Genomic DNA, 27,327 nt, shown 5'->3' with positions numbered 1-27,327 from the left:
TACTGGGTGATAATGTGAGGAAAGAATAAAATTTTAATTACTACTAAGAGGTTATAGAGTTAGCCATAATTTTACTAAAATAAGGAGCTCAACTTTTCCCAAATTCACTACCCCATTTGAAGTCTGCCAACAAACACACATTTGGGAAGAACTGTATTATCATAATTACTAGTGCTTCTATGATCTTTGTGTAAATTCCACTAAATATCAAAGATCTTCAGCATGGTAGGAAATTATCTTGATCAGTAGATGAAGTTAATTCAAACCTGATATTTGTTCTGACAAAGGGCTAACACTTGAAACATCAGCTTTAGGAACTCTAAACAGCTGCTATTTTATACGATCAACTCAGTTGATAGAACAAAATCATTTTGTAATACCCCCACTGATGCAGCACCACAGTTTTTTTTTAATTTACCTCCTTTATTCATTTATTTAAAAAGGTTAATTTGTTCTCCTAGTCCATTTAATGATCCCATATTGTCTCAACATGGTTCCTTAATTTAATCAACCTCAGAATCAAAAAAGTTCATTCCTGTCTTAGACTGAAGTAACTGTGATACTTTTGCATAAAACATTTAAAGACCCTCAATGTGTTGGTACCTGATCTTTTACTCATCAATATTTCAATACAGAAAATATCCTACATTTGACACAAAGAAAAGAGCTAATACCCCTTGCGAACTGAATTCCCAGTTTTCTGGGAATTCCTAGGAATTCTCAAAAAAAGCTTGGAATTACTGGGAATTTCTGGGAAGGAAGACTCCAGTTTAATGAGGACTTGGAACTCTTTGGAATTCCTAGGAATTCTCAGCTATACATTACATTAACTACCCACAATTTAAGAAAGGTGGAATTCTTGAGAATTTCTGGGAATTTAAAATTTGAGGCAGTTTAAATGCCCTGAAGGTCATGTAAATTCCAAGAAAATCTCAATACCTTGAATGTGAAGGTTTTAAGACAAGGAGTAATTTTAGAGGCTTAAAACTTTGGCTCAGTAAAAAGTATGCTATACAAAATTTACCAAGAGATATAGATACATGTATATGTTTATAACTTAAAGATCACAAAATTTATTATTCAAACTAAGTTTTAGTAAATCTTTACATTAATATGGATTTTCTCAAGAAGCAGCAGTAACTTATGTTAAATGCAAATTGCCAATGTGCAAAACCTTGGAACAGTTGAGCTCATGCAGTTGCCTCAAACACTGTCAGAGACCTTTTGTTTGGATTAGTTTTAGTAGAAACTTCATGCCTCGGACAAACAAATTCAACACCTATTTAATCTTTCTTTTTTCACAGTTTTTGTTGCTGGTTTTTTTTTTCTTACAAAACATTTTTTGTAAGACTTCCAATACTCAAGGATTATCTGCACACTCCGCAAATATTTAGCATGCAGACAAGACAGGGGTGGTCACAGTGTTCCCTTTAAGAAATAACACCTTTTCTTTGATTCCTTCAATTTGTTTACTTGAAACTCTGATGTGAAGTTTTATATGAAATAATTCATTGATGATCACATTTCACTTTCATCTACAACCGCAGTACAAATATGAATTATTTCATATAAAACTTCACATCATTTCACTGCACAGGAAGATATGAACTCAATAAATTGACCTCGCTCCCAATGTGTGGCTTCATAGCTCAGTTGGTAGAGCATCGCACCGGTATCGCGGAGGTCACGGGTTCGAATCCCGTTGAAGCCCTGATTTTTTCAGGCTTCTTCTTTCCAATTGCTTAAATTGGAAAATTTACTGCGATGATCACATTTCATTTTGAAACTCTGATCTTGACTTGTTACTAGTGAGGAGAACAAACCATCAGTTTCTTTTCATAACTTAATTTCTTGAATGTCCCAGTCACTGGACCTTCTAAAAAATATTACTTCTTTTTATTTTTGGTGCAAAATACAAGTCCTTCTTTATATACAAATGAAAATTGCATGTCACACTTCAACAATAACAGCTCTAAGGTTACATATTGTTCTTCTCTGAGTCAGCTATCAACAAAATTGTTTTATATTTTTTAGGTATGGCATAAAATTTAATTTGTAATTTAAAATGAAAACCTTAGTTTGAAAAAGTCAGTTCTGATGGTGAATTCAACTGCTTTCATTACAATTTCTAATGCTCAAATTTATTTGTAACATTCTTGTTTCATCCTTAATATGTGATGACCAGCATCACTAAAGAAGAATAGATTCTGGAGATCTAGCTGTACTTCTCTAAAGACTGCCAATGTGATCCCAGACTGCTTATCCCACACAAAACACTCAACCTCTCCAACCTTGCCACATGTACAAGAAAACATAACCATTTGGCTCTACCATTCTGGTGTACTTTGTTGGCTCCATTAACTTCCATATAACTATACCAGTTTCTTAGCCCCTCCAGCAATAAAGCAATTCTCTGCCTTCTTTAGATTTTAAATTAACTCTAAAACACGAATAGAAAAAAAGGAGATAAATATCTTTAATAACAGTGTGTTTTTCAAGCAAAAAAGAAGTTGCCAGTAGTGTAAAGAAGCTACTGATGATGATGATGATAACAATTGCTATCAATATTACTTAAACTATCATAAAAGATCAGACAAGTACACTTAAGAGCAAAATATCACATACTCTCTTTTGGTGTTCAGCATTCTTTTGATAAAGTCCTTAGCACAACCATTTTCCAACATATCCACCTCGCATCTTAAGCGACCCTGAGCATGAAGCATCCATATAACCTAGTAACAATTTCAAAATTGCACATTAATAATTCATTTCTCCAAATGGAGTGGGAGAAGTAAGTTTTAAATTTACTTGATTTAAATTTATGATGGTGGAACCCTAATATCACGGTCAGCAAGGGCTCATGAAAATTTAGCTGTACTAACAGTGTAGGGGAAACATCTTGACTGGTCCCAACAGATACTTTTACATTTCTAAACAACTGTAAATTATTTAACAAATATCTGGAAAGCAACAACTTTAATATATGCATGCCATGTGTCAAGTCCATGATGGCTCCATTCATGTCTTCACACCCAAAGGTGGACCATGCCCACAGTGGACATAGTCAGCTAGATGGGCACCAGTATTGTGAACACTGAGACCACAACTGCCATTCCCTTTAAATGTGGGGGGAACACACTATTTAGGGCTATGCCCTTTTTTTGACCAGTCAATGGGTGAATTTACCCCAAGAAGATACTTAACAATAGCTTAACTTTTTCTATTAACACATGTGGACCGAGGCATAACACTGTCAACCCATCAGGATAAACATAATCTTAAAAATTCTCTTGAGCCACAAACCAATTTCTCTTTGTTGGGTAGCAATGCTACAAAAGTAATTGATTTTTTGTTATTTCTTTTAAAAACATTTTATGTGTAAACCTTAATTAAGCTTGTAAATAAATTTCATTGAATCCTAGAATTTTAGCAGGGAGTTTGAATTTGTAGTATTTATTTTATATTAGTAGGCTCAAGATTTGACTTAAAATTCCCAGTAATTCTTAAACATTCCTAGAAATTCCTGAAAATTCCTGGGAATTCCTACGAATTTTTTAACATTTACAGCTTTTCAGGGAAAGTCATTGGTGCTTTGAGCTGGAATTCCTAGGAATTCCTAGTAATTCCAAGTCCTGTTGGCTATTAACTTGGAATTTCTGGGATTTTTTGGGAATTTCTGGAAATTTCTAGGTTTTTAGAACCAGAGTTGTTATAGTTGGGACTTCCTAGGAATTCCTAGGAATTCTCAGTCCAAATTTACAGTGAACATTCACAACTCTTATTCCTTGGAATTGAATTCCTATGAAAAAATTCCTTGGCAAAAATTCCTAGGAATTCCAAAATCCATTCCGCGAGGGATATTGGCCAAGATATCGAACCCATCTTTTTTTGTGAGATAACAATCAGTCTTAGATTTCTTGCAATTTCTTCCTCTCTTCTAACAACTCTCTCTTTCTAATTTAAAGACCCTTCAACTTCTTTATAATCTCTTTCACCTTCATTTCAAGCCTTGAAATGAAACAAATGAAACAACGTTGAACCTTAGTTCAATGGCGCTCTGAAAATTCTTTTGATCAGTTTTTAAACAAGTCAAGGAACCAAGATTTCAAACCATTTAAGGGGATCTTCAACACAACCATTAATATTTGTATCCTCTACGAGCAAGTTTTCCTCTTTAGAGATATGTAACTTATATATCTCTAAAGAGAAAAACTTGCGTCGCAATTCCTCGATACGCGACGTTGCTTCATACATTACTCGATGCACCTGAATTTTGAGGTTTCCTTCCTCTGACTATGTTTTCCTCCTCTTCTTTTTCAGAATAACCAGCTTTCGAAGTACCCTTTCCTCTTCTTGGCAGTGTTTTCTCCATTTCGAACGCTACAACAGCTTTTTCGAACTGCTCTGTAGAAATGTCTCCAAATAAACGACTACATGATACAGCGCGCAGTCCATTTTATGACTGTATTGCAATGCACCCAAGGATTTGTTTCCCATCGAATGACGAGCCTTTGATAGGTGTAGATGTCCACCTCTTATTGAAGCATTCAGGTATTCCCTTTTCTCCTGAAGACATTCGAGAGACTCCAAAAATTCAACGATGAGGTGATCTTGTTCCTCACACAAGTCCTCCATTTTGAAAAAAGAAACGTGGGAGATTGAGTACGAGCGAATGTCTTGTACTCTCAGTCAACTTTAGGTTGCACTTCAGTGCATTGCCGTTTGTCAGTAAATGTAAAGGAAGATCTCTCTTCATTTATCGCATGCCTTTTGGACGGCTTTCGCAATCGTGATCTGACAGACTCTAAACTGTTGAAGTAAGTCAGTCGGAAAGTTAGTGTTAATGATTTTACTGATCATTTCACTACCCGCTAACAGCCGCCGTCTACCTTTAAAGACAATTTAGATTGAGACAAACTAAGGCCGGCAGAGATGGAAGATAGAAATCTGCGAAGGTCGATCAGTTTGAAATTTTTACAGTATTCTTCTAGATACAGCCCTCCTCGCAAAGTTATATGGACTTTTGATGCAACTTTACGCCTTTTCCTGATGATCAAAGGGAAATAGTGGATTCTTTCGCGAAAAAAACGTGCTACTAAGCGGCCTGTTCATATCGATGGACTCAGCTCACAGATGTACATTAGTCCCGTATAGTACACTGCCATTCCTAGAGTGGAGTCTATTTGCTTTAAATTTGATCTGATCAGGTAGAAAGAAGCCCATGTTTATTCATTGGAAGCGTCAAACCCATTTTCGTTGGATGAATGAATGGGGGAACACTTTCCCAGTCACTTCAATTGATCTATATGTAGCTGAGAAAGAAAACTATAAGAATTCTGCAAAGGTACGATGAGATTATTTTTCGAACATAAATGAATCTTTTTTGATCCAAGAAGGGATGGAGCTTTCTCTTGTTATTACAAAGACTCACAATTTTCGCTGGCACTGTTCTTTGGCGTCTTTGAACGCCAGTCGATATTGTGGAAAACGGCTGAGTTCCTCTTTACTTGAAAATATCTTACTTTTGATCTATATTTGCGTGTTGGCTACTATTCAAAGACAAACAATTTCAAAGTTTTCACTGTCATGAAGTTTGGACACAAAATTGTGATATTTATAAGACTGAATATCAGATTCCAGTGCGTGAGCTATCGAAGGTTTCCTCGATCTATGTGACGAAAAACTCGTAAGAGATGGTTTCCATGGATTTTCGCTCAAAACAAAATCATTTGCTTCAGCTATCGGTGCGGTCAGTATCGAGGTTCGGAGCTTTGGAAATTTGGATTGTTTACAGTCTTATTTGAGAAAAAAACACTTAACACAAACCAAAAAAAATCAAATACTATACAAACTAAACTGCAAAAACAAAACAAAACAAACTCTGTAAGAGTTTTCTTTGAGCGGGAGAAAACCGCGGGTGAGACGCGATGGCTTCTTGGTTTCGCCCCGAAAAAAAAGACGACCAAAAACATCTTCCTCCTCCGCAACTGAAATCAAGAATACCAGTCAGAATGACTCGCCCATGCAGTGAGAATGTCAGAAGTTCATCTTCAAAGGACAAAGCAGATAAAAAAGTTCGTCTGCAAAAAGATATAGAAAGCAAAGTTCAAAGCAAGCGGTCATCGCGGATTCCGATTGCGGTGAATGGGAGGAAGACCAAAGTTGAATCAAAAGATAATCTACCCATGAATTTCAAAACTATTCAAGGAGGAAAACCTCTTGGAAGAGATTCAGGTATGTTTGTTTCTCAGCAGTTAGCCAGCATCAATTTTTTCACCGAAGTAATATATCGAAAAGAGATAAAACGGTTTCAGGCGAACGGCTAGAATTACCATATTGTCTGTATCCTAACATACGCCGTAGGTAAAAGAAGCAGCAACTGAGATAAATTGACAGCAACCACGTTGTACAGGGCTGAAAAGACATTATTTCAATGTTCCACGATTTATAAAATTCAACGACTAAGACTTGTTTTTAACTTTAAATTCCTATTTGTTGTAGAAAACGATTACTACTATTAATTGTTTCTCGTTTGTCATCACATTTCTGTTCATTTATTTGTTTATTAGCTCTTTGTTCAGTATTACATTTTTTTATTTTTATCTATTTATCTATTTATTTATTTACATATTTTAACTTCACCTAAATAAAGGTTTTCCTCATGTTGTTGAGATTTTGATCCAGAATTAAAAGTCTCTTTTGGCTGCTAAATTCATCAACCATCTTGTTTATTTCAAGCCACTTAGTCGATGCTCGTTTGCTCAAACTGGGGGCAATTTTCTGTAGAGACAACCTCATAACATTTGCTAAAGAAATGAAAAGCTTGCGCCTAATTTTTCTTAGGGGGAGCTAATTGGTAATCTTGATTTGATCACAGGTATTAAATTGCGAGAAACTCAAGGCAAAGAAGACAAGAAAACGGCAAGTGCCATTCCTTTAACAACAGATAAACAAAGCAGTTATAGGCGCGCTCAGAAAACCACACCAATTGTCAGGCGACGTGTACCCCGACAGCTTACACCAACAGAGACAGAGTCGAAACAGGTAAATCTGGGAAGAAAATGTCATTTCAGAAAATACCTGAGGTGAAGTATTTCACAGTGACAACTGTCTCTTTTGGAGGGTCTGGAACTTAATTAATATCGTGATTAGCCTTTGTTTCACATACTCGTGAATTAGGAATGTTAGGTTTATGAGGGATATCCAGACATATAACAGCTGCTACGAAAACAACGAATTTTGTGCTTAAATATTCAGGTATGCAAGGATGAGAAAGAATCACGAGAAGAAAGCTCAGCACGAGAGAAATCATCTGCAGCCAAGGCAAAAGAGGTCGCGTCAGAGCTTACCACAGCTAAACAAAGCAGTTATAGGTGCGCTCAGAAAACCACGCCCGTTGTCAGGCGACGTGTACCACGACAGTTTACACCAACAGAGACAGAGTCGAAACAGGTAAATCTGGGAGGAAAATGTCATTTCGGCAAATGTCACAGGTGAAGTATTTCACGGTGACAACTGTCTCTTTTGGAGGGCCTGGAACTTAATATCGTGATAAGCCATTGTTTTACATCTTTGCGAATTAGGAATGTTAGGTTTATGAGGAGGAATATCCATAAATATAACAACTGCAGCAAAAACAACGCATTTTGTGCTTAAATAATCAGGTATGCAAGGATGAGAAAGAATCACGAGAAAAATGCTCAGCAAGAGAGAAATCATCTGCAGCCAAGGCGGAAGAGGTCACGCCAGATTTTGAATGTGATGTTGCGCCTGTGCATGAGGAAAAGCTTCGTATGGGAGCCAAATCAGATTCCAGTGGTAGCGAGATTGGCGACGACTTTGAATGTTACTCAAAATCTTGCGACGAGAAAGCAATGCCCGATGTCCCCCAATGGCTAACAGAGGAGTACAAGTTAGTGTTCATATCTGCTCTTTTTATTTTCTTTTACAGTCCGTAAATTTTTGCCTCTGAATTTCATTTCTGAGGCTAGTAGGGTAAAGAATTCACATGATACAACATGTAGCTGTGTACGCTTTCTGGTAATCAAAACTTACTCCATTAAGTGAGACATCATGATTATCATATCTAATGCGTCTCAACGTATATTTGTGTGCTGGCCGCACTGCAATATACTTGTGAGGTCAATTTGTCACAATTGATTCAATATAGAAAACAGTCTCAGAACTTCCGGAGATTGAAGCAAAAGAATATGCGAATTGGGGATTGTGTGGTTTTATAATTCAAGGTTTCAGCAAACATGGAAGTGGCGAGCTTTACGGTAGCAGAGTTTTCAAAGCCTAAAGGTTCTGCTAAGTTTTAAATTTCTTAAAGAGGTGATTTTTGATGAGGCGTATAACATAAAATTACGAGCAATTTATCTAAGACCTCAGTGTAGTTGACCATTATGAATAAATTTTGTATAGGGAGACAGAAGAAAAAGAGGAAAACATAAAAATCATGAAAGGTGACACCACTGTTACAAGCTCGGCACAAAATATCAGACTGGAAACAGAGTTTGGTACAAAGAACAAGATGGAAGAAAATGTTTTGAGCGAGAAAGAGTTGGACTAAGACTCTTTCACTGAGTCCAGCGGATACGAACGGAAAATGGCTGAGTTGAACGAAAAATCCAGACGGCTCAAGGCACAGTTTGCGGAGGAAAACAGACAGGCTGTCGAATCTATGAACAGGACAATGCAGGAGATCAAACAGAGCCAGGCAAGGGAAGATTTCATCACAAATAAGATTGAGGAGATACGACGGAGACGGGATGAAATAAAAGAAGACTTGAAACGCCTTGATGAGATCGGCCAAAGACGAGAGCTCAAGGATAAAAAATGGAGAGAAAAAATGGACAAGAAGAAGAAGAGAGTCGCAAATAGAGTGGAGAAGATAAGAGCCGAACGACGTAAATATCAAGAAGGGACGGCTGATGAAAATGACTCAACAAAAGGGAATGATCAACCAGATAAGAATTCCGGTGAAAGTGCAGAGAGTGAGAAAAGCAAAGATTTCACCATAGGAAACGAAACCGTTATAAACAAAGACGCTGATAACGAAGTGTTACGTGAGCCGTATCAGATCATAGAGTACAAAAGTGTAAAAGAGCTGGAAAAGAAGCGGAAAGAAGTAAAGCAGTTGAAGAGACTGGAGAAGAAGGCGATTAAAAGAGAGAAGTTAGAACAAAGACAGCGTAAGAAGATCGAAAAACAGAAGCGAAAAGTTGCTCGCAAACTTGAGAAACTCTCAGCTAAGAGTTCAAAGGTTTCGGAAGAAACTACAGTAGTTGCTAAGTGTATAAATGAGGCCATAGAGGCTACGAATACAACGGCGAAAGAGAAAAATGACGATACCCCGAGAATAAATGGAATTAAACCATACGTCGACACCTCTTCAGATATCGCAGAGTCTAAGCAAGTTCAAGCACCTCACTCTTCTGGATTAATTACGAATGGAGCGGAGGTTGAGAAATTTGGAGAGACGTTGGCTGAAGTTGATAGGCTTATATTGGGAGATACAGACTCTGTGGTCGACGAAACAGCGGACAGCCAACAAAGTAACCGAAAATATAGCAAGGAGGAGGTGCCTCGACAGGATAACTTTGACTGTTTCCCTGATGAAGTTGAGGGAGACATGCACACAGAGGAAAGCAGGTCTCAAGTTTCACAGAGTGCAGAGAATGAGGACAACGAGAAAAATGTCCATGAATGCGACGCCTTATCGAGATATGAGCAATCGGTAGCAGCAGTCGTCAACATAACTGAATATTTAATCCAACAAGAGTTGTCCAAGGCTTTGGAAACAATTATCCCTATCAGTAAAAAAGAGTATACATCGCGATCGGAAGAAAAGATCTTAGAGGAAGAACCAAAGTTCCACAAACAAAATGTGGAAATGGAATTTGGGAAACTTAAAAGGGAAAATACCGAGCTCGAAATGCAGATTTGCATCATAAACGAGGACCTTGAAACGTACCGAAAGAGGATAGAAACTTTACAGGCTGACCTGGATGGGAGCAAAGCTGAGGTAAAGCGACTGCAGTCTAAGGAAGAGTACAAAGAAAGAGAGCTGGAAAATTTACAAAGTTATTTCCAGAGAAAGGAGCAAAAATGGGAAGATGCAAATGAACTCTTGGGAAAGGTTATGGTGGAAAGAGAAGAGTTATGGGATGATGTTGATTACTTGGAGCAAAGCTTGAAAGACAGTCAAGAAAGCAATGAAACTCTGACATTTGAGGTCGATGAGCTGACGATAATGATACAGGAGATGAAGAGAGAGTACAGGCTGGATCACAGTCGCTGGGGATGTGGACACCTACGTGAGGAAGTAGAGTTACTAAATGGATCTCTGGAGTTGAATGAACAGCGAACAGTTTTATTAGAGAGCCAAGTGGACGCATTTGAAGCAGAAAGAAAACAGTTAAGGGGTCGTGTTGATTTCTTGGAGGAAAGCTTAAAAAACGCTCAAGAACGCAATGAAGATCTGACGTTTGAGGTTGATGAGCTGAAGATAAAGATGCAGGAAATGAAAAGGGAGAATACGCAGCTTAGTCGCCATGGATGCGGACATTTACACGAAGAAGTAGAATTACTAAACGGATCCCTGGCATTGAAGGAGCAGCGAGTAACTCAGTTGGAGAGCCAAGTGGACGCGTTTAAAGAAGAAAGCTGTAGCTTTCAAAATATTGCGCAGAGCATGGAAAGAGAAATAGAGATTCTTAAGAAGGAAAATGTGACAAAGACGACGCAGTTGCATAAGCTAAAATGCGAAACATCAAAGACTATTAGTGATCTTAAAGATGACATTGTAAAGTTACAACAAGAAAAGTCTGCATTGTCATCGGAACTATCAAAGGAATCAGAAAAAGGTTACCAGTTGTCTGAGTTAAGATGTGAAAAATCGAAAATTACAGGAGCACTTGAAGATCACATAACAAGGTTGAGGAGAGAGAACCGCACTTTGACTGCAAGACTATCAAAGGCATACGAAAAGGATGACCAGTTGACTGAACTAAGAGAAAAAGTCCAACTTTTAGAGAATCAGTTAAAAAATGTAACTGAGGCGGCAACGGTGTCTGTGAACAGCAAAGAGAAGGAAATGGAGGAAGATTACCGCATCATAAAGAAGCAAGATGAAACGATAAAAAGTTTAATCGAAGAGATAGGGCAGGAAAGATGTGACAAGTACCGCCTCGAATTACAGTCTGAAAGAATAAGAGAACTTGAGACTCAATTACAAAGAATGGAAGACATGAAAAGAAACACAATTCACTCAGTGGATGCCTTAGTGCTTGAGGTGAAACAGGAAAGGTCAGAAAAAGACCTTCTGAGAAAAAGAGCCATGGAAGCAGAAGAGGTTGGTTCTTATAGAGAGAAAGAGCTTGAAAAGAGAATTGAACTTCTTGAGAATCATTTACATGAAAAAGATGAGATGACAAACGTCACTCTTGCGTCTCTAAAAAACAACGAAAGTTCACTACAGGAAGCTAAAGCCACTATCGATATGTTCACAGAACAACTGGAACGAGAAAAGTCGGAAGAAGAGGCTCTGAAAAGGGCTGTCGAGGTGTTTGAGTGCAACTCTCAAAACGAAAAAAGATTGACCGAGGACATCGAAAAACTTGAGAAGCAATTGAAAGAGATGAATGACCTACGAGAGAAGACTCTTATATCTCTTAAAGAGAAAGAAGGTTCATTGCAGGAGGCTCATGACGAGATCAATGAGTTAACTCAACAAATAGCACGCAAAAAGTCGAACAAAAAGTTTTTCAAGCGGAAGGCTAAGGCTAGAAAGGGTAAAGCTAATGGACTGAATCTCATTAAAAAAGGAACAAAACGATATACACAGAAGAGGGGTTCGTTTATAGCAGGCGTGGGAAAACGGCTGAAGAACTTGGTACAAAGACCGAGAGGAGTGTCCGCATCGAGCTTGGAAATGAAAAAGAAGGAAGCCTATGCAGAACGAGTGTTAGACAAATTAAGGGATGATTTAAATGAAAAAGGAGAAGTCATTCAAGACTTAAGGAGAAATTTCAAAGACACTGCTGAGGAATTGTCGTCCATGCGACGTCAGCTTGAAGATATTCAATGCCAAAATGCCGAGCTCATACAATGTCTTGGAAACAAGGAAGAGGATCTTCAAAAGACGCAAAGATACTTAAAAGAAAACGAAGCCAGCCTTGATGACGCAAATGAAACCCTGCGTTTGAAATGCACGCTTCTCAAAACAATGGAGGCCAAATTATGTCTGACGAAGAAAGAGATTGAAGAATTGACACAAGTGAACAAAGAGAAAGGCTTACAGATAACTCGCATTGAGACAACCCTTACAGAAGTGAAAAAAGAGTTAGATATTGCTGCATCCATTATCGAGAAGCAAAATGAACGTTGTGCTAACCTTAGGACTTATGCTATGAGAAAGACCCGAGATGCGGGTAAGATGCAAGACGAATTGAAACGCTTCTCAACTCAACTTGAAAATAGCAGGGACGAGAACGCAAACCTACACAGAGCACTGTTAGCTGCTACAGTGCGTCTTACAAGGGAGAAGCATAGGCAGTTCAGCGGGACTGAGTTACCGAAAGATGAGCACGAAAGGAAGTCCTCTGAATCATCATGTGAGGTAAGATATTTCCCTCCCTAAGCGCGAGACGCAAGAGCGACAAGAGCGATCTTGAAGCAGGAGTCGATGTACACAAAGAGTACACCATAAGATCCAATTGTCAGCTTTCACTTTCTGCTCTTTTTGGAATTAATTAATGTGCCGTAATTTTGACATGCATATTTTCAAACGTTTAATTCATTTTGTTTTCGTATCATCCATAGGAAAGCACCTCTAGCATCCTGAAAGCCAGGAGACACATAGATGCGTACAAAATAACATTTTTGGAAGACGAGAGTAATGTGGCAGCCACTAGTCAGGGAGACGCTGAAAATAAATGGTCAGTAATGTACATTTATTTTGTTACTAGGATATGTAACAATCATACCATTAGTGCATTTTTGATATGAGATGGTAAATAGCCAACGAAATTCGTAGCGCCGAGTTGAGTATCACTAGTCTCATATCCAACAAGCGTCTGATGAGATTATTGTTAATTATTAAATTACATTAAATCCCGAACGTTTGGATATTTGGAGCTTTATTCAGCTCTGCTCAATGTATTTCCATGTAAAGTGACTCGGAATATGAGCTGATAACCGGAGTTGAACGAACCAATCAAAACGTTAGAAATGCAATATTCGAGGTTGAAAATTTAATGATATGATATGGCTTTAGTTAAAGCTGCAACCCTCGTCACAACTGTTGTAGAATGTATAATTTTTGCCGCATAAAGGAGGCTGAGTAGTGATAGGACGGTTGGTGGTGAATCAAATTTAGACGAAGGTTTTTTGCCAGTGAAAACAAATCCTTTTGGCCCAAAATTTTTATACTAGGTTATTCTATGGAAATTATAAAATTTGAAAGATAGATCTAGGATCCAATGATTACCGGCCGCGTAGTTACCTCTCATAGCGCATAATCTTCTGTGGTATTTCTATACTTTCTCGAACTTCCCTCTGTCATCGGATAATTTAGAAATGAAATTGTCTACTACCTTTAATTGCAGGTTGTATACTTCTGGATTGGACGAACATCAGTTTGAAACACGGGGAGATCAACATTTTAACGGCGCCAGTACTATCGCTGAGGTTGACCATACTATGCAGAACTTCTCAACACACGGAGCACCTAATTCAGTTTCGACACTTCTGTGTAATGGTTAATGTTTTGCAGGAGAAGTTCCGATGCAACAAATTGGCAAACTGAGCCAAGTGCGATGACATAAGACATATTTTTATCATTGAAAATTTTGGATGCAGTTGAGTTAATCTTGAATTTTATTTTACAGAGGGTATCCTTCTTACCTTCAAGAAAGCATTCGTGCCCTGACGTTATATTAAGTGTAAATACATTAAAATACTCTAAAAAGATGTTCATTTTTGTTCTGTGCCAGGGAACGGGATAATACATAATAAGAAAAGGAGCAATCTTCTTATTACAGCTCACAGGCCCTTAGAAACAAGCCACCCTGATCATTTTGTTTATGAACATGACAATATCGAATATATGAAACGAAACGTGTTGAAACGATCATCTTCCACCATCTTTACGAGCGTAGGTTTCCGTTTCTTCGTAAGGGAAAGATTTCCGTGTCAACCCATAATATTCTAAAACAGAGCCTACGCCATTTAAGTGACCAGTCAGCATTCATTACCTTCGGGGGGGGGGGGTGGGTGGGTGGAGAGGATTTGGTGGGATCGCGGGGGGGAACGGAAGGGAGATCAGTAGTTGCCAACAGATAGTCAACTCCCCAACCGAAAAGAAAAACAGAACAAAGCAAAAAAAACTTAAAAGAGTCAAAAGAAAAAAATAACCCTAATAATCAGTTTTAAAGTTATGGATAGTTACACTGAAAGTTTTAGAAGTCTATTCGTCAGTTTTTTTTTTCTGAAAATTCGCTAGCACCCACCCTGGATGGAAAGGACGCTACGAGTGTAAAGTATGTTGCCGAAGAATAGAATTCAATGGACTGGCCACAGCTGAACCCAGAACTTTCTACCCTGAACGGCAGACTGTTCATTACTGGTATGAAATATCCACTCTCAGCGGGTGATTATTGAGCTGAATTATTTGCTAGACCAACGACGGTTTTGTACGTGCACAGTGGCAGATCCTGGATAGTAAGATGAAATCGCAACATCACTCCATACCAGGAGAACATTAACAAATAGTAAAAAAGAAACTCATCTTAAAAAATAAAAAAGAAAAACCTTCAATTAAAAAGGAGAGAGGACGAAGATTATTTCTCGGGAAAGGTGGTTGTAGAGAAAATTGCGGAGAAATGTACGTCGAAGCTTTTACTGAGTCGGTGTTATGGAAGAATGAGTATTTATTTTTTTATACATAACTCACCTAATTTACACTTAAAAGGCAGGCTTATTGAATGGATTTTTTTTAAACAAAGCTAAGAGTTGACGGCCGTCGCGTCACACCCACACCAAACAAACAGAAATAGACAAGCAACAGATGGTGGCGTGCTTCGGCTCCCAGTTCTTGAGAATTATCAGTTTAGCAATTATATTTAGGAATTTCCAAAAGTTTTTATCTAAAAATACATTAATTTGAGAACTTTAAACAATTCAGCTTCAGAATTGTCGACCACCTATCAGCAAAGAGATCTATATTAGAAAATATGCTATTTTTAGGACGAAAAGAAATTTGCATTTTAATTGAATGTGAGTTGCCTCCTTTATAATAAAAAGTCAAATTTCTGCACATCGATACAACGAAAGACATGAAACGTTTTTAAACCTCCTCGTTGGAGTCAATTGGAATCAGCCTACAGAATTCAGATTCAAGGTAACACCCAGCATAGCCTAAGTTTTTACTCAAATCTCGAGTACAAGAGCTGGAAATAATGTACAAACAAAATCTGACCGTGAGTGACATGCATTCAGTACGCTTCTAGCAATTTGTCATTTCGGGTAGTTCGAGGTCCTGAGAGAGTTTCCAAAACATGTTATACTGCGGCAAGGAAGCTCGTTAATTTTTCCGTCGTAAGCTTAAAGGAAGAAAACGATAGAAACACGGGTGAAGCAAAACAGAACATAGAAAACAATTGCGTTCTTTTAATCTAACTTAAAACAAAAATAAACAAATAAATAAGAAAGACTTCTAAAAGAATCGAACATGCGAAAAAAACAAGACATCAAAAGAACACGTTTTTTTGTTCCTTTTTACTTTTTTTGAGCATTTCTTTGGAAATTTTAACTTAGTTTCAGAAGATTATTTGGATTTCGACGTATTTCACGCGCATGAAACGCAGAGAACATCTGTAGGATTGGTTTCTTGTTTTTACTCATGCTCCTTTATTTATTAGTTTCCTTTGGAGGTAACTTTGTATTTTACTCCCAAAAGAGACAATTTTGGTTATGTTAGAAAAAGGACTGAATCGAAATTGATATATTCGATCGTTCGTGAACAAATATTATATCTCGTAACTTCACGGCCATATGGCCGAAACGTTTGTAGCTAGAGTAATTAGTTCGAACATAAACAGTTTTAAATTCATTTCCAAATATTTCAAGGATTTTAATATCTCGTAGCTTCACCGCCATATGGCCAAAACGTTTGTAGCTAGTGTAATTAGTTCGAACAGAAAAGGTTTTAAATTCATTTTTTACGATGTTGGAACAAAGAATTAACCTTCGTCCCCTAGGTTGTGGAAAAAACTTATGGCTAGAAAGCATTATTGTCTCTTAACACTGCTGAGAAAACTTATGGCTAGAAAGCATTATTATCTGTTAACAGATTAATGCACTATACGTGGCTCTTTAATGATCCTGCCTCAAGTTTTCTGTCACTCAGAAGAAGACAGAAAACAGATGGTCTTTGATTCAAACGTTTCCTTTTGCACTTTTTGTCAACCCCACACGCGTTACAGATGAATGAAACCCCTTTCCTTGAGCCTTTGAGTCTCGAAGTTTACACCGACTTGAATCAGTTTGTCTGAAGAGGGTGTTCTCTAACTGATTCAAATTTTCCGTCTGTGTCCGACATCACACTTATGGTAAGCATGAATACCAAATAAGCCCAAAAGCTTAAAAGTCTGTCATAAAAGTTTGTATGATAATCTGTATCTGGCTTTCTCATTTTTATTCATGCACCTTTATTCATTAGTATCACCCGACATCAAGATTATGGCCTCTGTGATGAATTTTAACGTGCAAGCCGTCGTTCTTTTTTGTTTGCTCAAATTTTTATCTACAATCAGCACAGGTATTGCATTTTTGTTGTAACCAATTAATTTTTCAAAAAAATACTCTTTATTCAAAATAAATTCCTTTTATTCCGAGAATTTACCTTAGAACTCTTCTAGTTGATATCATTTTTTCAAGAGCGTGTTTCAAACATCAAATTAGATCATTTTCACATTAAGTCTATCTCAGCTCCGGCCCTATTTGGACATGTTGGTGTAATTAGTAATTCCTAGAGGATATCAACTCTTTTCATATGCAAATAGTTTTTTTTCCGATGAATTAACACAGCTGCTCATCATGTGATTGAAAACATCCAACACACGTGCGCATGATTTGGGAGAACGAAGAATAAAGTTTCAGTTATAAAGTTAAAGTTACTCTTAAAATTTCCCGCTTGATGTTTTTTTTTTATGCCTAATCAGCCTCTAAAAATATTTACAAGACCACTTCTTTCGGATCAAAGTTAGTATCTGAGAAATTGTGCACCCACTCTTCCCCTAAACCAACATTGGCACTAATTTGTTATCAGTTGACTGTCGTTAGTTAGGTAAGGGGAGGAGTAGGTGCGCTGTTACTCAGATACTGACGTTGGTTTCTGTTTTCCACGGCCCATGAGTCTTTCACGAGTGCGTTTCGACCTAATTCTGATTCTGTATTCCTTATAGACACTAAAAGTCTTGTGAATAAGCATCTCATACCAGCATATGAAATAACATTCTTTATAATTGTATCACTATCACTCAATCTTTTTAGTAAGCCAAGGCAACTGTTTCCCCGGATGGCACGAAATCGATCGCTCCTGCTTTAAGATCGATTCATTTTATAGAAACGCCTCCAAAGATAAAGATCAGGAATACGCCGTCTTAAATTCAGCACGTGTTAAGTGCCTTGAGACGGGTTCGGACCTCGCTATACCTCACAGTCCCTCCCTTCTTGAAAAGTTGAGGAAGATTATTGGGACCCATCCAAAACCACATCTGCTTGGAGCTCACGACAGTTTTCGCTTGGACTTGAAATGGTCCAGTGGTGCCCGAGTAAATCCTGCCATTTGGGGGCGTGGAAAACCCAACATTACTTTTGGGAACTGTGTTACGGCTAGTTTTTCCCCTGACTTGTGTGGGTGGCGGCTGAAGACTACGAAATGCGATTCGCTGAGAGGATTTATCTGTAAAACTTTAACAGGTACCGAATTTTCTCTTATAAGCCGCAGACTTTTCTGGTTTTGATTTTTCGAATCAGCTCCTTTATAAGGAAGGGGTTTTAATTTTAGGCCATCCTCTTTGCAACTTTTTATGTATCACATATCCATTATCTTTTGAAATCTTATAGCTAAGAGCTCTTGCGCAGCGGGTTTTTCCCACATCGATGGCCACTGTTACAAGATTTACCACAGAGCTCGTTCCAATTGGACGGACGCCTCAAAGAACTGCTCAAGAGGCGGTTATCGCTTAGCTACGGTTAATACCAGTGCACAACACCACAGATTATCCGATCTACTGGGAAATCTTACTCTGGACCTTGAAAAAAGAGAGTTTTACTTGGATCGAGTTTCGACAGATCTGGATTCTTGGACGTGGATGGATGGATCGCGTATTGATCCTAATCTGTGGAAATCAGGTTATCCCAAACTGAATCAGACGAAAACATGCGTGCATCTTGATGGAGATGAAGCTGCGATTAGTAACCTACCATGCGACGGGTATGATCCTGTTGGTGTTATATGTCAAAACCAAAATGGTAAGTCGATTTTAGTAATATTTTAAAACGATTTAAGTGTAATTCATTAAACTCTTACTTGCTGTTTCCAATGTAAGAATTAGTGAGTACCAGCAGACTGTGACCGAGTAAAACGATAGTTATTTGATTGATTGATCGGTGATGGCGATGGACGAATGAGGGTATGGGTAAAAGGTATTGAATACTTATACGTCATAACTTATCCTATGTTACGGACGTGATGAGTGGAACTTTCGACAAACGATGTTAAATGGCTACTTTCAGAGACCACGACTCGTTTTAATGGCAAACTTCTCTGTTTTAAGAACTAAATTAGTCTTCATTTATTTCATGTCTCTGAGTTAAATACTTGTCACTTCATGTTTTTGTTACCTATTTTTCCGAAGTCAATTTTAGTCTTCCTTATTTTTTCCTCAAATTACTTACTAAGTCTCCTTATTTGAGTCAAAAGAAAATTCGCGGCTCTTATGACGTTGGTATGCAGTGGTGTGTATTGATATAAAGTAAGTGTTCCCCCCTATAAAGCTCTGTAATATTCTTATGCCACCCTTCCCCCACCCCCCCCCCTCATTGGTGGTTAATCGGCAGTAAATGTTCCATAGTACCCTCCTTATACTCTGTTGACGACGACCAACACCCTCTATTCCCCCCCCCCGAAAACCATGAGATCCCCCCCAAAAAAAATTCTCTGATAAATAATCATTGGTCCATCACTGTTAACGAACCTTCTTTCAACTCACAAGTCAATGAAGGCTTCAGAACTGCAGCCAAAGCGTCCATAGAGACACACCAACAACACAGTGCTTTCTCCACTAGCAATAGCAACCTCGCATCTTGCTTCTCTTCCAATGAGGTACTTATGAACTCTTATTATCATAATTATACCATTCGACCCTCAGCATTAAAAATTGGAAGACACCATTTCAGTTCGTTAGGTTATGACGCTTCCGATTTTGAGTAATTAGGTCTGCTATCATATAAACAACACCTACACCTACGCTGTTTGCTGGATAGCGGAAAGCCGATGACCAAATTTCAGATCTATAAAATACAACCAAATGGGTTAGAAAGCTATTTTCCTCTAGACTTTCGCCGATATTTCTTCAATTGTTCAACTGACGATTTCGTGGCAAGATGTGGAGCAATTGGGTGTACCAGTTATTTTTCTGTGATCTATCACCTAATGATCATTGACACAGCAATATCGATATTTCCGCTAAGATTTATCTTAATAAAAAATGATCTTTATTTCAATTGTAGGAGTTCAATCCTTGGATAAACATTCCCCTACCTGGGGATCTGCATATTTACAAAATAAAGGTCAACGAGAGTCATTTTCATACGAGTAGCGAACTGTACCAGGTTCAAGTTTTGACACATAATTGGGCAGTGTGTTGTCACAGAAATGAAAAACGTGCAGGATTAGTGTTTGATTGTGTTCCCCCTGTGAAGGGCCTGGCCGTCCAAGTGCGCAAAAAGGGGAGCTATAAACTTACTGTTTGCGAATTATACACTTCTGGACTAGGTAAGCCTAAAAACAATTTCATATGAATCGCGAGAAGCCTTTGAAACAGATGTTCAGTCGCCCCTATCGGATTAAAATAGATAATTATGTACCAAACCTGTAAATAGTGCTTTTTGCGTGCTTTTGCGCGCGCTGATCGGCTAGTTCAGAAGAGATTAGCGAGTACCATATTCACCCACGAGTAGTTGAAGGGACAAAATCGCTCGTCAAGATTTTAATTTCCGACCACTGTTTGTTTTCTGTATGGTATATACTAAAATAAGTACTCATCTCCATTTCGGAGAGTAACTGTTAGTTAAAAATTGATAAAGTAATTATTCAGTGTGAACGATTTTCGTTTCGCTTCACAGACTCCAAATCTGATGGAAACGGAGTAATGAGAGAGTTGTGGAATATCAGCAATCTGGATATCTACGACTTAAATGAAATAGACGAAGAGACTGTGAGCGGATGGCATGTCATTAAAAGTCTTAACGCACCGTCCGATCTTGGTTTTGGCTACGGACAGAAATTAACCACATATTTGCAGGTAACCATTAGTTGAGCAAAAGCAAAAGGAGAAGCACACGAATGGGCCATTCACCACTAGAAAGCACTTAATCGCTCAATCATTTGTTTACAGTCTGTTACTGAATCAGCAGTCAGTCAGTCATCAGTCAGTCAGTCAGGAAGACATTCGGTGAGCGAGTCGGTGAGTCGTTTAGTCAGTGAAATAGAGATTCAATTATTCAGTCAGTCGGAGAAAAAGTCAGTCCCTGATTCACTTGATGAATTGGTCAAGATGTCAGTGATTCAGTCAGCGATAGTTGTTGAGTCAGTCGTGAGCAGTTTGTCGGACAGTGAGTCGGTCAGTGAATCGGTCAGTTTATCTGTCCGTGTGTCAGTCAGTGTATCAATCATTAAATCATTCAATAGTTCAGTTATTCAGTAGGTCAGTCATCTGGTAATTTAGGTAGTAATTCAGTCGTTTAGTGAAGGTATTCAATAAATATGTCACTTACCACGAAATTTATTTACACTCGTCCGGTCTAGACATCACTTTTACGTGAGGTTTATTATTTCAATTTCTTAACAGATAAATCAAAGTGGAAACTTTACTTTTTATATGACTTGCGCTGAAAGATGTGAGCTATGGCTTGTAACAGTGAACGACTTAAACCCGAACGCAGATTTAGACAAAAATATTCTGGTGCAGTTAAACGAGCCAACTCAAGACTGGCACAGGTGAAACAGGCAACTTCCTCAAAATTACGTAACACCTAGGGTCCATAGTTTCAACACCTTACTTTGTGATCAGAAGTGATGAAAACAAACCAATTCGAGACTGCAAAATGTGAAGAAGTTTCGGTCCTTACTTTTTCTGCCTGATTTCATAGAAATGACCAAACATAAAAAAAATTGATAAATAAATAAAAACATCGCCACACCCTTTACCGAGAAATTTCCTTTCTGTTAACTTCCCCAGGCCGAATTCGATAAATCTGTTGAGATCATTTCTGAATACGGCTGCTTGACATCAAAAATAGTTTGCAGTTTGGCTACTGCCTAGTTTGATCATAAAAGGCTCTCGGATTAAGCATCGTAAAAGTAAAAGTAATGTTATCACAGCGACTATCACAAAAACAAGTGGAGCTAAAGATAATTCAGAGTAAAGATATTAAAATCGAGGAGTAGAAAAACATAACTAACCAAGCTGTCACTGGTTTGAGAATTTTAATGGCTGATCAGAAAGTAATTCAACTTTCTTGAATAATCACTGAGTGAACAAAGGTTAAGAAAGGCGAAAAATACATTTAAATCCTGGATTACTTTAAAGAATCAATTGAATATTAATTTTTAGAGGAAGGGGGACTGATTTAAGTTTTTATTTTTCATTACTTCCTAATAGCCGGCCAATCGATCAAAGTTCTGGTGTCAGGTTTCTCTCTGAGTGCTATTTTTACAGAATGGAAGTTTTCATGACCAGCAATTTTTCCCGTCATGATCATTTGGCTGTCGGAGTGAAGTTTCCCAACGGAACAGAACAAAAACCGATGTCTGGCAACAACTTGTACTGGTTAAAACCAGGTATAAACCTTAAATTTACATTTTTAACTCTTTTTTGAAATGCGTAACTCTTGAATTTATGATTTCAGTCTACTTCAGCAAATCATCTCGACAGTCATGAGTACTCTTAGCCTAACAAGACTCTAATCAATTTTTCTTTGAACTTTCTCAGGAGAAACTACTTTAGAAATACAGCTAAGCGATCCAAGTGAGAACGCCACTGTAGAAGTTGGTTCTAGCCTCAGCGTCGCTGGTTAGTTAGTTGTTGTTATTGCAAGCTTAATCGTTATAATTTCCGTTACCATTATCGTTATTGTAATTTTAATAATCTTCATCATTATCGTTGTCGCTACGTCCCCGTCCCCGTCAACGTTTTCTTACTCGTCACCGTCACCGTCACGATCATTACTACCGTGACCGTTATCGTTACCGTTACCGTTATCTTAATCGGCACTGTCACAGTCACAGTCACCGTAACTGCTATCGTTATCGTTACTGTTTTCGCTGATGTTATTGTTAGTGTCGTCGTCATCCCGATCTTCGTCGTTGCCGCTGCTTCTCTCATGAACAGTGACATAAAGCAGTCTCAACGGTAACGTCAAGGACATCTTCGATCGTAAAAATGAATTAACATTTTATGCGGACTTTCACGAAAGACTCCGTGACATTACTCTCTCTAACGGGGCTAAACCTCCAATTCATTATGGTACACGAAAGCAGGGTGAGTTCGAAATAAAAGCTGGATTAATTTTCTGTTTGGGTTACCGTTTCCAGGTAACGGAGACCTAATTGTTACTTTCACTCGACTGTTTTATAAAGAGCGGCTAGGAAATATACAAAGTTTTCTCAAAATACACGTGTAAAAAGCTGTTGTTCTCTCTTTCAGAATTTTTTAGTTTTTTCTTTTCTTGTTACGGTGGCCGTGATGATTTGCTTTAAGTCTGCAAGTTTATTTTTAACCATACATTCTCGGGGTGTTCGTCAAATAATAGCCTTATTCTTGTGAGTTTGAAACCTTTATCAAGCTAATCAATGCAATTTAATAACTTGTATTTCCATTGTTTTTATACCTAAGGTTCTTACAAATACTGTTGCCGAGGAGTTTTCTGTCCGAGTTGTAAGCTGGATCTCGGTTTGCATTTGCTTAATAAAACCTTTCCCTTAAATTCCTCATTGTCGATGACGTGCAAAGAAATATCATTCCAAGTTGAGACGGAAGTGGCTGTTAATCCCGGAGTCTACGTTGTTCTAGTAAGCAATAGTATCACTCTCAAATAATGAACTTTGTATTAGTAACTGTGGATAGAATTTGATTCATGGAGAAAGAGGGAGGCAGAGAGAGAGAAGGGGGGGGGGGAGAGAGAAGGGGAGAAAGAGAGAGGGGGGGTAGGGTGGGGGAAAGAAAACGGATATGTCACCGCACTGGTGGCAGCTTGATGCTCTATGCATTAGTTGAATTTAACTCTTATTTGTTAATCCGGATTGACAGGCCAACTACTCTCTGGTAGAGCACGGCAGAAAACTGTCACCCATGCACAAACCTCTGGCAAATGTTACTGTTCAAGGTATGAGATGATTTATATTGTCAATCTCGTGAAAAAGTCCTCCTCACCGTCTTCGCTGCAGGGTTAGCTATCCGCAATTAAAAGCACTTCTGTACCAAGTTATTTTAAAAGAGGAAATGAAAAAACATGAAAAGTGAAGTGGGAAAGGGAAAGACAAAATGAAGTAGAAAATGGCGCAAAATTAAACTGAATGCTTGCTTCTAATAAATCTACCAGATAAGTAAGTTTTTTTGTACGAGAACTTCGGCTTTTACAGAGAATGGTGAGTGCATTCCCGTGTTAGTGTGAGGTGTGTCGGTTGAAAGGGGCCCTTGATCCGATTTGAAAAGTTTTGCATAGCCTATGATACAGAGGACCACTTAATAACTCTAACTAATTAAGTTATGGATAATATTAGGTAACCATACGTATGTTACTGTACTGACTGATTTTTCATCTCTTGTTCGTTATCTTTGTCATATTTCCCCCTGTCTTATAGCTGCCGTGTTGCAAAACTGCACCTCACCCAGTAACTTTTGCAAGTGGAACACAAGTGCAATTAAAGGGAGCAAATGGAACGGGGGAGGTATTTCATCATCAGATTTCAATTCCTTTTGGTCAAAATGACTGAAATCGAGTAGAGAGTTGTAAAGAAGGCAAAATTTGTTATTGAAAAAACGCCGACGCTTTTTTGAAAAGATGATTATTAGAAATGAGGGAAAAAATGAAAAAAATACTGGTGAAGCTATTTCATTTTCTCTTAAGTTATTTGCAGATAACTTTGAGAAAGGACAGTTGTTGGCAGATGCGTCTGCAAAGCTCTGTTAGAGGTTGAATCAAAGCAAAGTTTTGTATGATGAAACTTAACTTTAAAGAAAACTTTACCAAGTAATAATTTTTAAAAATTGTTTTTTTTAACAGTGTTCAGTATCGGTGGAAAAAAAATTTGGCTGCAAAGCACTTTATTACCATGGAAAGAAGCGTATTCCAAAGTACCAACATGTCTCCAATTCAAATACAATACTTCATCAAGCAACAGCTCCTTTTTTTATTTAAAAGTATCTGTGGTACAACCAAACGGGAAGAAATTTCCAAAGTGGTCGATAAAAGATGAGCAAGGAAACAAGTCGACATTCGCTCAAGTTTCTTGGAAATCAGAACAAAACATCACGGTAAAAAGAAATCATTTTTCGCTGAATATCATAGGCTCTTCAATACTTGAGAATTGATTCATTTAACAAATTCAGTTTAGGGCGTTAAAATCTTTTCATTCCCCAATACGTGGATAACGCAGAAGTCTTTATGATCTGTTTGAATACATATTCATGAAACCTGATGAAGAGAATTTGTTGAACAATCACTAGGTTTGTTTAAGGAACATTCGCTTTATTTTCATGACCTCAATGTCTGATTAAACAGCGATACCGTGAGAAGAAATTAGATAATAGTCTCTCTTAGAGGTTATGGACTTGAGGGCTCAGTATGTTCGATCACCTGTAAAAGATTTACTTATGATAAGTCCGACCACACTCTGAGAAATGCAGATGAAAAGATCGGCCGTGCCTGACAAATTGAATGTAAAGAAAGATGTTACTTCATTTTGTTACAAGCTCAGCCCAAAAAGCAGAATCCCAACGCGAAATCGAACCTCAGACAGTCAGGATCTGCGCTCCGGCGCTATACCACCAAGTCACAGATAACTCTATTTAAAAACGAAGCCGTCACTCAGTTTGTGTCGAACAAGCGTCCTCCATATTGCTATGATCAGCTTGGTCGAAAGCATCGTGTGAGTAAATAATTGTAAGGCTACTTTACAACTTAGATCTTGCGGTTAATTTCAAACATATTTTTTAATTTATAGATTCAGTTTAAAGGCAAGACAGGTACAAGGGGACGGATGACGATATATGATGTAATAATAAAAACATTGGAGTGCGAGCTACAACCTATGAATGCAACATTAGGTGGGTAATGTACAGAGAACAGGACAATCATTGACTCAATTAAAATCCTGAATATTTGCAGGCATTAATCGCAGGTTACCTGTTAGCTTTTTTCTACACTTTTATGTTTCGGTGAATGGGGTACAGAGGGGGATGAAAAAACGAGTGAAGCTAGGTGGAAAATTAATTTCACTTTAAATATATTCTGCTGTGAAAGGTACGTTAGTTGTAGGCTGTAGTTGATAGATAAAGAAATGATGAATTGTCTCATAAAAAGAATCCGTTACAACAGATAATGAAGATCGGTCTGCTTCAAGGACAGCGGGCTGAAACGCACCATTAGCAGCTAACCAATACAAACAACATGCTTCTTGAAGCGACGCGCTCTCGCTAATAGAACTCATCGCTAGCGGTGTTGCAGTTGAAATGTTACAGCGGAGTATACATCATATTTTATTAGGACCAAGTGAAGTTTTGTCCCTTTGGCATCACTATTCATGCAATCTGTAAAAACAAAAACAACTTTTAACATCTTTTAGTTCGTTTGCCTCCAAGATAACATTCCACCTCGCTATACTTGTTTTAGGAGGGACGCTCTGCAACGATAAATTACGACAAGTCAAGTTTTGTAATAAATGTTTTAACGCTGAGAAACTCTGTGATGGAACCGAAGACTGTTCAGATGGTAGTGATGAGTTAAAGCATTGCAGTAAGTGCACATAATTTTGAAATGAAGTAGAAAAAATTACAAAGGTGTGTATCGTGATTAACCCCCTGTGTTTGTGGACGACGTTTAAGACTTGAGTCAAAATTCCCAAATCATCCTTTTTGGTATCCTTTGGTCTCTTTTCCGTGCCCCTGCATCACCAAGTTATTCATGTGACTTCAACCGTACGCTGGTCAGCTGTCGTGTCCCATTTTTACCCTAAAACCTGCTACTGTCTTTGCACTTCTTTTTTATTTTAACTCACATTGGTTTGTTCCCCTTCTTCTTCATCCGTAACCATTGATGCTCCTTTTTGGGTTCCATTTTCCTAGTCGCTTCAAACATTTGTCACGGAGCCAAAGCAAGTTTCAAACTTCCCAACTTTCCCAAGAAATAGCGGTGTTTCGACATGTTTTCCGTAGCCAAAGAATCTATCAATTACGGAGAATCTTGCTGATGAAAATATTTGTCATCAACTAATTTAATATAATAGCAATATTTATTTCCCAGACTGAACTTGTAATAAGATGTCTTTGGGCAATTATAAAAACTTAGAAATTAAACAGGTTCGTAAATCTCTTCGGGACGATAGCAGTTTCCCAACCAACAATGTACTAACACGTACTCTTGATTACACAGATTCAAGTGAGAACAAACAATTCCAGTGTGTGGACGGAAGTTTCATTCCGTGGTCAGAAACTTGTCGGGACTCCAATGGTTGTCAGGATAAAACTCACAAGCCATCAATTTGCGGTGAGTAAGATTTCGAGTATCTTCGCCCTCTTCCCATACTGTCATATTTGCATCATATTTGCATCACAATATAGTTTTTTGGGGGTTCTAAATGTCCCCGCTGTCCAGAATATTTGCCCTCTGAGAACCTTTTTATCTGTATGTTAAGTTATCAAATCTTTTCGCTTTTCCATGGTAAAAGGCAATTAACTTTTTGTTAAAAGTGGAGCTCGATTTTATCAAACGTTCCGTAGCATACCAAATTTTCAAAACGGTTTTCCACGCTTCGGA

At 38.0% G+C, this 27,327-nt stretch overlaps 3 protein-coding genes and 1 pseudogene across 4 annotated transcripts in view; 3 read left to right on the top strand and 1 right to left on the bottom strand.

Moving 5' to 3' along the window:
* Positions 1-1,877: 1,877 nt before the first annotated feature.
* Positions 1,878-4,642, bottom strand: LOC149046600 (vacuolar ATPase assembly protein VMA22-like; annotated as a pseudogene). The gene is made up of 3 exons (XR_016185737.1): positions 4,253-4,642; positions 2,626-2,732; positions 1,878-2,440 (listed from the first exon to the last, which is right to left on the bottom strand). The product of XR_016185737.1 is annotated as a vacuolar ATPase assembly protein VMA22-like (transcript).
* Positions 4,643-4,684: 42 nt separating this feature from the next.
* LOC149046599 (uncharacterized) lies at positions 4,685-8,735 on the top strand. The gene is made up of 5 exons (XM_089202605.1): positions 4,685-6,234; positions 6,878-7,044; positions 7,258-7,452; positions 7,665-7,912; positions 8,425-8,735. The coding sequence occupies exons 1-5, from the start codon at positions 5,928-5,930 to the stop codon at positions 8,570-8,572; spliced, it is 1,065 nt and encodes a 354-aa protein (XP_089058731.1). The 5' UTR covers positions 4,685-5,927; the 3' UTR covers positions 8,573-8,735.
* On the top strand, positions 8,609-13,974 carry LOC113675729 (uncharacterized). The gene is made up of 3 exons (XM_027192322.2): positions 8,609-12,622; positions 12,826-12,941; positions 13,611-13,974. The coding sequence occupies exons 1-3, from the start codon at positions 8,609-8,611 to the stop codon at positions 13,765-13,767; spliced, it is 4,287 nt and encodes a 1,428-aa protein (XP_027048123.2). The 3' UTR covers positions 13,768-13,974.
* Positions 13,975-16,456: 2,482 nt separating this feature from the next.
* LOC113675704 (uncharacterized) overlaps positions 16,457-27,327 on the top strand; it is a 32,237-nt gene continuing 21,366 nt past the window's right edge. Inside the window, exons 1-17 of the mRNA XM_089203384.1 lie at positions 16,457-16,613; positions 16,724-16,822; positions 17,557-17,985; positions 18,133-18,540; positions 19,293-19,393; positions 19,801-20,065; positions 20,416-20,594; positions 21,141-21,289; positions 21,954-22,132; positions 22,284-22,364; positions 23,187-23,362; positions 23,601-23,676; positions 24,155-24,241; positions 24,577-24,827; positions 25,517-25,619; positions 26,185-26,307; positions 26,944-27,057. Coding sequence (XP_089059510.1) covers positions 16,744-16,822; positions 17,557-17,985; positions 18,133-18,540; positions 19,293-19,393; positions 19,801-20,065; positions 20,416-20,594; positions 21,141-21,289; positions 21,954-22,132; positions 22,284-22,364; positions 23,187-23,362; positions 23,601-23,676; positions 24,155-24,241; positions 24,577-24,827; positions 25,517-25,619; positions 26,185-26,307; positions 26,944-27,057 — 2,800 coding nt within the window. The 5' untranslated portion in view covers positions 16,457-16,613; positions 16,724-16,743. The remainder of the gene's footprint in view (positions 16,614-16,723; positions 16,823-17,556; positions 17,986-18,132; positions 18,541-19,292; positions 19,394-19,800; positions 20,066-20,415; positions 20,595-21,140; positions 21,290-21,953; positions 22,133-22,283; positions 22,365-23,186; positions 23,363-23,600; positions 23,677-24,154; positions 24,242-24,576; positions 24,828-25,516; positions 25,620-26,184; positions 26,308-26,943; positions 27,058-27,327) is intronic.

Source organism: Pocillopora damicornis, chromosome 4 (assembly GCF_964200805.1).
Source record: "Pocillopora damicornis chromosome 4, jaPocDami1.2, whole genome shotgun sequence".
In the NCBI taxonomy this organism is placed as follows: domain Eukaryota; kingdom Metazoa; phylum Cnidaria; class Anthozoa; order Scleractinia; family Pocilloporidae; genus Pocillopora; species Pocillopora damicornis.
The sequence above is the reverse complement of the archived record's forward strand: the minus strand, read 5'-3'. Positions and strand labels throughout refer to the sequence as shown.